Raw genomic sequence first — 11,875 nt, 5'->3', positions numbered from 1 at the left:
CCTACGTCCATGACACTGACTCACTGGAGCTGCCAGTTTTAATCTGAACAGCTCTTAACGCCGAGTGGATGGTTAGATGCATGATGGGCTAGTATTAAAATAAATAAATTAATAAATAAAATAAAGGTCTTTCCAGCATTAAGGTAATAACATTACTGCTTTTTTTAATCATCTTGACTCAGTTATAAATTTGACTGGTAAATGATAAAGAATTATATTAAAACTTGTTTTGAACAAATTATTTGTCATTTGAATATTGATTTTAAGTAGGGAGGCAAAAAAATCGATTTAAATCGTAAATCGGATTTTTTGTGAAAAAAAAAAAAAAATCGTGGATTTTTTTTAGGCCATGGGCCAGCCCTAATGCAACAGTTTTTTTTTTTTTTTTTTTAGTTAAGGCAATTTCCTCTGAAATTAAGTCATAATAACTAATAAACTTTATTGCGCTATACAGCAGTCAATATTTGAAGTGGATCAAACCTTTCTTCAAAGTTGTTTTAAAACCAATATTTCCTAAAAACCTGTTCTGCAAGTATGAAACCCTCATAAGACACTGTGCATTCACACCTTTATCTCGACCCCCACAAGCTATACAGAACTACCCCAAAACCCCCAACCCCCTCCAGATGAACTGAACTCGGTCTGTTTTTTGGCCGTGAGGAACTGTGTGTTGTCATGTTACTGGGTTGAAACATGCCTGCACTCACATCAGCCCTACTCTTTTTATTCATTATTTTCTCGCAGCCCGTATTATTATTATCACTAGACCATAATAATAACAAATTATCAATTGATATTTAATCATTATTTTTGAGAAAATCGTAGACGTTTGTGAACGTAGACGTTTGAGGAAGGCTTTAAGACCAAGCGGAGTCCTCTGCCAGCTGCTCCCGCTTCACAGCGCGCGACTCGCGCTCAGCGTCCCAGCTTCAGCGTCCACATTTGGATTTTATAAAATCAGTTTGAGGCGAATACAACTTACTGATCATGAGCCCAACATTTAGCAAGGCGGGAAAACAATCAGTCTACCTGAAGAAAGACGTATTTCATTGAGCTAATGCTGTTAAATAGAGTAATAATAATAAAAAAATAAAAAAAAAAAAAAAAAAACACTGTAGGCTATTCTTAAACTTGGAGCTCATTATATTGAAGTACAAATCCAAACACCAGAAGCAACCTACACTCTGTGTTCTTTCATTGAAAAGTATGCATTTTATTTATTCACAGGCTATATGGTTGAAATAATATTTTAGTTGAAAAATTTAAGTGCCATTGTTTAAAAAAAATGCATCATAGAAATGTTTCATAGATCTTCAGTTGTCATGCTTTAAAATCCAGTGGACAGACATAAGGCCTATATTATTGTACATTACAAATATTTGGATCCCTTATTTTCTTAAAGAGTAAATACTTATTTTCTTTAAGAATAAACATTATAAATAAAGAATAAAAGAAAGAACCTCTATTAGTCCTTATTTTCCATTTCTGAAGTTAATTTGCAACTCTAAAGATGATGTGACTCCCCTGAGAGTGTCACGTTCCTCAATAAAATAAAATAAAAATAAAATAAAACCTTGTTAGAGCTATGTGAGCGATTAATTGTTTTAAAAAAGAAAAAGAAAAAGTGTGTGCTTGGTTTCCAAAATGGAAAACGAATACAGCTCGTAAAAAAATGATATGATGAAAAAGTCATGATATATTAATTCATAGAAATAATTTAAGCAATTAAAACCTTTTTTAAAAAATACCATATTCAACTTGAATTTAAATACTATTAAACTAACTTTAAAATCTCAAGGAGTTTATAAGTTGAAACGGTAAAATGTCACAGTGCATGTTAAATAGTCTAAATTAACTTGTATCTTTTATAGTATCTGAAGACCTTGATTGCATCTTAGCATAAAACTAACAATATATTTTGACTGTTTTTTAATGAACAATTCCTGTATATAATATGTGACAGCAACCTTTATATCAAACATTTTGAAACCGTCCACAGCTGAGCATCGCGGGAGGCAGATTGAGCGCGCGGAGAGAATGTGATGCACAAAGCCATTTTCAGATGCAATGGAAAAATAAAGCTGGATAAAATTATAGCTACACAAAACTTGTAAATAGTTAACAACATAGCTTAGATTAGGCCCATACTCTGTTCCTAAGTATATAATGTAAATTTGTTAACCCATGCACTAACACATTTTAACCGATTAATCGCCTATTTTCGTTTGCTGCATTTTTTTAAAACACGCTAAAAAATAAATTAAATTTGTGAGAGTTGCATTTTATTACATTCAGAAATAATAACGGCAGGACTAATAATGCTATAGGCTAATGTACCAACAGGATATTTTTAGTTCCCTTCACTTTACAACAAATCTTTTAAATTTAGCAAATTTATCAGAACAGAACAAGAATTGCAAATATATAATTCTAATGGATAAATATAATTGCAGTATATAATAATATAGGCTTATAAACAAAACAAAAATAATAATTAAAAATAATTTAAAGCGATACATTAGGTTGGGCTTATCTCTCTCATTCGGGACAAATCCAAACATGTTGCCCATTTGAAGCTAAACTCTTATTCATGAGGTAAAATAGGCTTTGGATTTCACACGTGTTTCAGTATCGACGGAAAAAAAATCATAATGAGTAAAAATATGCCAAAGTGGACCGCTGCTCACGCGAATGGCTCGGTGAACGACTGCTGTTTCCAATGAATATGTGCGCGTGAGGCACCAGCGCGATCAAAGTCACAATTCACAATTTTTGGTCACACAGTAAAGGCATAATTAAAAAATGCAAAGTGTTAGCAGTTTGAATAATCAAGAATAATAACAGAGTGAATAAGAATTATTTGTAAATGCTGGACCGTTCTCATTTCGCTCTGCAAATGGAACCTGAAGATTTTTTTTTTTTTTAACCAAGAATGAACCGAAATTAAAACATTTACTAATTATAACGTAAATGTAACATTTACTAATACAAAATACAAAACATTTACTAATATAAAACTTTTAATCCGTTTATAAGGTCTTTCTTTAAATTTTTGATGAGTAGACTGTAGCCTAAGACTATCCTATTTTTTAATGGCTTTTAAGGATGTATATTATAATGTATATTATAATGTTATTGCTGTTTTACGTCTTCCTTTCATTGTACCATTACATTCTGTTCGCAATCCGTCCCTTTGCGCCACGCGAATGATTTTATCGCGAATTAGAGGCACAGCTGCCCGAATGATTTTAACACGCAACTGACTTGCAGTTAACGCCGCGGGCCCTGCGGCGGCGGTATTACCCATTTTGGATGTCTACCTACTGTAAGCTGATTGGGACAGAGACAAGTTTAACACTGTGTCACATCAACTTTCCTTTTAATTGCAATGTTTAATTGTTTGTAAATCGAGGATACTAATCGTTTTTGCCCAATCTGGTTTTACACAAGACTTCAGCTGCTCATCAGTCTGTGGTCATCATTGCCTCATGATGGGTCATACATGTTCAATATAGGAGACAGATCTGGACTGATCTAGCACATTCACTCTGTGTCTACGGAACCATGCTGTTGAGCACATGCAGAATGAGAGCTGGCGTCGTCTTGATCTAATAACCATGGACTTCTCATGAAAGACGTCATCTTGATGGCAGTATATGTCTCTGTACAATGCCACTATAATGCCTCCACTTCAGTGGTACGCTCACACATGTCTTTTGCTCTGATAAACAAATGCTTGCTTTTGCATCTATCACTGGTGAAAGTCTGGATGGCCCCATTGGTCTTTGGGACTGAGAACTCATACATTTTTCCCAGTGGACTCATCTGAGCACAGCACACATTTCCATTGTCTCTTTGACTATCCGAGAGAATCCGTGGCATCACTGCATAGAATTGATGTATAGCTTTCTGATGAGCCAAACCTGATGCCCTCACCTATTACCAATTTACCCTGATTATAGACTGTTTCAAAACAGTTTTAACCCTTTAAGCCTCACTGAAGGTGTTGTTTTTGTTTTGACATACACAAAAATAATGAATATATTTTTAGGGGAAAAATTGAGAAATAAGTGATAAAATGTAAGAAAAATTAGCGTGGTCAAGGTACCACAAGGTAATTTTTCAAGGTACATTCAATATCTCACAACAGAAATAAAGTAGGATAAAATTTCTTTCTTGGTGATGTTCTCCAACATATGTGCTGTATGTGAATTACATTTTATGGTGATATCATGAAGTAATCAAAAGTTACAGCATTTGGAACCAAGGTAGCCCTCGTCTTAGCCCTCGACAGTTTTGAATTTGAAGTAATGCCTCACTCAAGTTTAGTCAAAGACCCAAATAATTATACTTGTCTTATATACTATGTCTCTATGAGACCTTTCAAATGACATATGACACATGACTAACTGAGCTGTATGATGTTTCTGACATACATGGCACAAAAAACTTATGAAAATATTTTTTTCTTTATCTGCAAATAAGTCAGCACTACTTAGGATTCAATCAAAGTGGCCACATGCATCGTAAACGTCAGACTCCAAGCTTTCAAATTGCACCTGTTTTGTGTTAATCAAGCCAGAGAGTTTGAAAAATATGATTTTTTTTCTTCGCTTGAGAAACAAGGCAGCACAGGTTAGGAGTTGGATCAGTTATATAAAAGATAAAATAGACAGAAACATTCTAAATTATACAAAATTATATATAGTTATATAAGTTATATAAAAGATAAAATAGACAGAAACATTCTAGGTTTTACATTCTGCTTGCCAAGTGTTCAGAGGAGCTCTCCAACTGATTTCTTCAATTCATGGATTTAGGTATTATTTACACACGAAAGACCAATGGATCAATTGTGAGAATCTGCTGTAAATAATGATATGCCATTTTCCACGATCGGAGCAAGTGTTATAAAATGACAAACATAAAAATCCATGAGAAAGTTACACCATGTGCGCATTTGGAGTTTATGTGTTATAATTCGATGATGATTATCTTTAGATCTATGACAGATTTTGGTAAACTCTTTATAATCGGGAGAATTTTCTGAAAATAATGTCATGCAATTTTTCACGATCCATGCATGTTTCAGGACAGGCGCGCTGGAAGCTGTTTCATGCGGGAGGGGCTGAGGGCTGGGTTGGAAAATATGTGACGTCATTATGTTGTGACTGACGACATGAAATTTCTCTACTAGTCTTCTCCCCTGGCGTGATTGTTACTGTTTTATACACAAAAATTGTACTTGATGTACTTGTACTTTGATGTTTAATAAAAAATAAATAAATAAAAAAATAATAAAAAAAAAATCTCTGTACTGTTTAGGCTATGTGTTGTAGCCATTAAAGAAAACATATTTGGTTTCATATTTGTTTAAATATTATAGGCTAATGTAATTTTTTAATTTATTTAATCAATGTTTATTATGAAAGTGAGCATGCAGCATGAGAAAGATATGATACATCATGCTCAATAGCCTATGAGACATGGAGTAGGTAAGACATGATTTTGACCACTTTATTGAGTTTTTTTTGTAGAAAGACTCTGTTTAAAAGATTTTCGTTTTGTATAAATTGTATCTTAATTTTGATCAATATTTTATCAACCCATTGCCTGTATTTAATAAACAAGCAAATATATTAGCAGACAATGTAATAAGGTGCCGGCACATCACTTGTATTGCACGTGAAACTGGAGGGCGCAGAAACTCAGCTTGTGCCTCACAGACAGTTTTGAGAAATATAGGCTATCTATTATAGAAAGCTTGAAAAATGTCTACTTTTAAACGAAAATATTCAAAACGAAAATAAATAGGCTACTCTCTGAATATGTAGGCCTAATCCATATGAAATGTGCATTTCTCTCTGGCGTTCATGGCGAGTCCGCATCATCTTTGCAGCGACACAGAAAACACCATTTTATTAATAAACAATTAAATGTCTCCTTGCTATTTTTGACAAATTCATAATCATTTCTTCAGCCGGTTCTTTGTGGCAAAATTATGCATGCGGTCGTGCGCTTGAGAGCGGCTAGTAAACGCCCATTATTCTGACGGTGACGGAAGCATTCCTGAGGAGGCTAGGTTAGTCTTTTATCAACGAAATATTAAAATAATTAATCATTAGTTTATATCTTATACACTATATCTTAATGCCACATTAAACACATTGTTATGTCTGTTTTTTTTTTTTTTTTTTTTATTTTTTTCACGTTTTTAAGTACAATATTAGGTTAGTCCACAGCCCCCCACCAGGGGGGGCTGATGCTATGACGGGGGGGGGCTGCAAACCCCGCATCACCCCCCTTCCCGCGCCATTGTTTCAGGAAGTTATGAATAAAAGCGAAAGCAAAACTACAGTTTGTCCTGCTGCGCCTGAAGCGCATTGGGTTTGATGTGTTTTTTAGCACTATAAGCACTATCTTTGGATCTCAGAGATTCTAAGCTTTAAAATTACTTTTTTAATTGTGTTATTCCATTCAGGGGTTGCTTATTAATTTGATTATTTTTCGAGGTGTTCTTTCACTTTCGCTTTTATTTTGCTTTTATTTATATATTTATTTATTTGTTTTATTTATTTATTTGTTTATTTTTGGATTGTGTTGCAGCCATCAAAATCAAAATTTGTTTATATTTACATTGATTTTATTGCAAAACGTTTACAAAACGTCCAAAGTGAACGCACATCTGTTATTGCAAGCCATTTTAGCATTTAAAACTTTAGTTTGACTATCCATAAAATATATTTCAGATAGTTACAATTGTAATTCGGCTAGTCATAATTATAATTTGAATAGTCAGAACGATAATTAGAAATATCTGCAATTATAATTGCACTAGTAAGAAATCTGATTAGAGATATCTCTAAATACTTTATAACTAGTCAAAACTCAATTTAAGGTATCTGTAATTAGGTCATAAGCCCTATTCTCACGGGATTAGTATTATTTGGGGAACTCGTGTGATTTAGAAATCTGAGTTTCTGTGGCGCATTCGCACTGGATAAGCGAAGCCTGTGAATTTACTCAAATTTACTGATTTGTCTCTCGGATATGAATGTTCCTTACTGCATGCTGCTATACATGTCATCCATCTCCACCTAATAATTCTTTTTATTTTCGCTCTTCTGATGGTTTTCAGTTTTCTCTTTCTGCAAATTGTATAGTTCTATGGTATATAGTGACAGGGGCGGTTCTAGACCCTCTGTAGGTGGGCTTCAGACCCACTATCTGTCATCTCAGCCAGGGGCTTCATGCACTCATGATTATCAAGTGAGCACATGTCATGCAACACATCAGACACAACAGCAACGAAAAAACTATATAACCAAAATATTCATATTTTCTCTTAATGTTTTTTTTTTCTCGAAATATTTCAAACGTGGTAATTATATCAGGAAATATCTCGATGCTCAAATATGTGTAAGTAAATGTGTTTTGCTCCTTTATAGTTTGTTATTTGATCAATAAATGGTGATGGGAAAAGTAGAATAATAGTGTAATCTATTAACTATAGGCTATAAAAACCCGACTTTTAACTTAAGTACCAGATATGGCTGTCATGCCATTAAATATTTTGAATGTGACTGACTTTGTATTTAATGTGAATTTAATAACAACATAGTAAGTTACTAATTATAACACTTTCATTTAATAGAGAGCAAAGAACATTCATTATCAAAGAACATTTTCATTCAGTCTAGCCAGAGTTCAGGCACTCTCAAAAACTCCCATTAATATCACTGAAGCTGTTTACTGTGAAATAAATATCTTAACTTACATTCGTACACACATCTGCACTTTGCTGTTTCTGATGAGAGAATTCGCCAGACTCATCTCAAAGTCTCTGATTGGCCATTGCATTCATGAGCTCAACAGAATCGTGTGTGATTGGTTATAATCATATATAGATCAGTGGTTATAATGCAGCGCTGTATAAACGCGTCTGTCTCCGGCTCAGCGCCAGCCAGCGAACGCAGATCTGAATTTAGCAGCTGATGCTGTGCCGCACTGAACCGGTGTGATTGTATCAAATATAAAAAAATTTAATCACAGGACCTCGGTGTTCGGTGAAATATGGTCATTTGAGGGGAATTTTTACTTTACAAATTGCAGACATGTCTGATTCGCGCGGGATTAAGATCACAGACAACCTCCGCAATTATTACAAATCACTAGAGGTCACCAGATAATACTGATCCCGTGCGAATAGCGCTTTAGTTAACTTTTACTTTATTTCAGATGCTTGCAACTGAAATAAATAAATAAATAAATAAAAATAGCTTTTAATGGTTTTAGTTTTAATAGCCCTGTTTCCAACCAGATTTTTGACCAGAATCACTCAACAATAATAAAAAAGACAAAACACAAGAGACAAAACTCTGTTATTCTGCTGTTTTGCATTTTACCTAAAATGAGCTCCTGGTTTTCTGGTTAGATTGTTTTTCCCTTGAATAACAACGGCACACATTCAAATTCTGTCCTGTATTTGATCATTGATCCCTGAGAGACATCAGCTGCATAAAAATATATATAACAATATTCAAATTAAAATGGAAAAAAATTCAAATGAGATAAACAGAGGAAATGAGTACAGGAATAATACCAGTATTCATTAAACAATTACTCAAAATAATTAACCAAAAATAACTTGTGTTCTTTCAGACCTCAGCATTCTCATCGAAGTATTGACTTTATCTCAGATGTTTCTCTGGAGAAATTAAAAAAGAATACAAACGAGTCAACAATCCAGTCCAGAGCTGAACAATGAATGTGGAGCTGAAGTACAAACATCTGAAAGCAGAAAAACCTCAGTAAAACTATTTCATTTCTCTATTTAAAAAAGAAGGAAACAAACCTGAACAAAGAAACAAACAAACCACAGAAAGGAGTGAAGAAGGGAGGGAACCAAAGATGGGAGGAGCAGAAAGAGAGAGGATCGGTGATATCAGTCTGTCCTGATAAAAGAAGAAACACAAACACACCTGAATCACAACATCTACAGGTAAGAAACTCTGAGTCTTAAATTTACACTGATTATAATATGATTGATTTAGCAGTGTTTATATCACATTATATTAAGCTGATCACTGTTTAACTAGTGAATGTGTGGATTTAGCACATTTTATCTGTTGATATCTGGGTTTTTATAGAGAAAAATTACAGAGAAAATAAACAAAAACAAATAAACTTAATCCAAAGGTGATGGTGATAATAACTTCATAAATGTATCCTCACACTTAATTTCCCAAGTGTGTCCTAAATGTATTTATTTATTAAATAAATGATATGCTATTACATGATCAAAACCTACTTACAACAGCAATGCAATACCAGATCATAATGTGTGTGTGAATTTAACTCTGGAGATTTTAACAGCAGAAACATGCAGCATAAAACAATACACTGTAAAAAATGCTCATATTTGTTAACTGTAAAACACTAAAAATCATACAGTAAAAGTCTAATAACTATATAAACTGTTAGAAATGTAATTTTATAGCACTTGTTTCATTGTTTCATTCATATAGTAGATTCATTATGTGGGTTTCTCTTTTTAACTGTATCACAATCTGTGTTTTTAAGATTTTATTATTTCAATTTCAATTATTTTAATATTTTTTAAAAATAATGTACAGAAAAATGTTTTACTGTAAATGCAACTTAAATCCATAAAACCTAAAATATTTGAAAAGTTCTGGGAACCACAGCTGCTTTTACTGTAAGTTTTATGTATTTTCAGTGTATTTTCAGACTGAATCACGACACACGTCAGCTTCAGGAGCTTCATGTGTGTATTTATAACTGATGTAGAATCTAATAAGCAATGACAAAGCAGAAATGACATGATCTGATGTTCTGGATCTGGTCAGATGTTCAGCGTCTGCATCATTTATTGAGACTGATTTCTGTTCCCTTCCCTCAGAAATGGAGAGAATCACATTGATGTCTGTTCTGCTCACAGGTGAGTGAGTGTTTAAATGAGTGCTTGACTAGTACTAGTGCTGATAGTTAGTGTTAGTGCTGTCACAACTAAAAGAGGTTTCAGTCAACTTTCAAGTTCAAGCCGATGCAAAGAATTCAGTTTGTTCACTGAAAATCAAAACACTGGAAATGCACCACATTCATGCGTTTAACTTTAAAATGCACTCAGTGTTCTTCCACTAGAGCTCCACAGTGTCACCAAATCCTGTGGAAACACTGAACGTACAAAACCACCATTCAGAGCACTTTATCAAACACATACTGAAACTCTGAGCTCTTGAAATACAGTGTGGATATAATGAGTGAGATCTGTGTGAATGTGTCTCTCCTCAGTCGTGCTCAGTTCGTCTCCGCGTCAGTATCACTTTGTGAATCAGAACATAAGCTGGACTGAAGCTCAGAGATACTGCAGAGAGAAATACACAGATCTGGTCACTATTAATAACATGAATGAACAGAATGACACAAATCAGCTCCTACAGAGAGTGAACAGCAGTGCTGACCGTGTCTGGATTGGGCTGCAGGACACATGGATTTGGTCTCTGAATAACTCTGACTTCTACAGAGGAAATGAGTCTCAGTTTAGGAAGTGGGGAACAAATCAACCAGATGGAGATGGAGACTGTGTTTATATGAACAATGATGGACAATGGAATGATATAAACTGTAATACAGGAATTAAATTCTTCTGCTATAATGGTGAGTTCAGCTGTATGTTTCATATCTGATAAACTTTGCACTATTAATTAACCAAATTAATTAACCAAATTATTGTCAAGTCAAGTCACCTTTATTTATATAGTGAAACAGATAACAAAACAAAAAAATAAATATTTTGTTAAAATAACTTTTTAACAAAACAGATTGCATCAAAGCAACTTTACAGTATTAAATAGGAAAATGGTGTGTCAATAATGCAAAATGACAATAGTAAACACTCAATTTTCAGTTAAAGGCAGTTCATCATTGAATTCAGTGATGTCATCATCCAGCTCAGTTTAATTTAAATAGTATCTGTGCAATCAAGTCAACGATATCGCTGGAAAATAATTGTCCCCAACTAAGCAAGCCAGAGGTGACAGCGGCAAGGAACCAAAACTCCATCAGTGACAGAATGGAGAAAAAACCTTGGGAGAAACCAGGCTCAGTCGGGGGGCCAGTTCTCCTCTGACCAGATGAACTAGAGATGTGGTCTTCTGTAGAGCTGCTTGTAGCTGAATTGAATTGGTTTCTAAGGAACTGATGAATTTTGCAACAATGACACTTATTTTATTTTAAATGCTACAGAAATAAATGTGACTTGATTATGTGATTAAAACAGAAATATTCTAAAAGACTTGATCATTTTCATCATGAAACGTTTTCACTTTTGAATAATGAACCAAAATTAGATTTGTTTTTTTGTTCTTGGTAAATGAGAGGAGAAAGAACATGTATTTAATTCTCTAAATCAATATCAGACAAATGTCTTTCTCTTTTAAAGGCAGCAGTAAAGGATTCATCCCTGTACAGGAGCAAAAGAACTGGATTGATGCTCAGAATTACTGCAGACAGAAACACACAGATCTGGTCAGTGTGAGGAATGAGAGTGAGAATAATCAGATCCAGAGCCTAACTTCACCTAATCAAGCCTGGATCGGTCTGTACAGATCCTGGGTTTGGTCAGATAACAGCAAATGCATATTCAAACACTGGAACAGTGGTGAACCCAATATCAGAGATGGCAGAAACAGCATCTGTGTATCAACTGGTATCAGTGATGAAGGACGATGGACAGACGAGCTCTGTTCAGAACAGCATCTCTTTGTGTGTTATGATGGTGAGTAGATCAATCATCTGAGCTGCTGTACATCTACATGTCAAACTACAGAAACTCTCTCATCATTACAGGAGA

The 11,875-nt window shown here is 34.2% G+C and overlaps 1 protein-coding gene across 1 annotated transcript in view; it reads left to right on the top strand.

The window, feature by feature from the left end:
* Positions 1-8,539: 8,539 nt before the first annotated feature.
* The window catches only part of LOC109081706 (macrophage mannose receptor 1-like), a 57,770-nt gene continuing 54,434 nt past the window's right edge, over positions 8,540-11,875 (top strand). Inside the window, exons 1-2 of the mRNA XM_042750888.1 lie at positions 8,540-9,001; positions 9,923-9,961. Of these exons, the coding sequence (XP_042606822.1) occupies positions 9,925-9,961 (37 nt within the window). The 5' untranslated portion in view covers positions 8,540-9,001; positions 9,923-9,924. The remainder of the gene's footprint in view (positions 9,002-9,922; positions 9,962-11,875) is intronic.

The sequence above is a fragment of the Cyprinus carpio genome, chromosome B23 (assembly GCF_018340385.1).
Source record: "Cyprinus carpio isolate SPL01 chromosome B23, ASM1834038v1, whole genome shotgun sequence".
Classification (NCBI taxonomy): Eukaryota; Metazoa; Chordata; class Actinopteri; order Cypriniformes; family Cyprinidae; genus Cyprinus; species Cyprinus carpio.
Note: the sequence above shows the minus strand (reverse complement) of the source record. Positions and strands in the feature narration are given on the sequence as shown.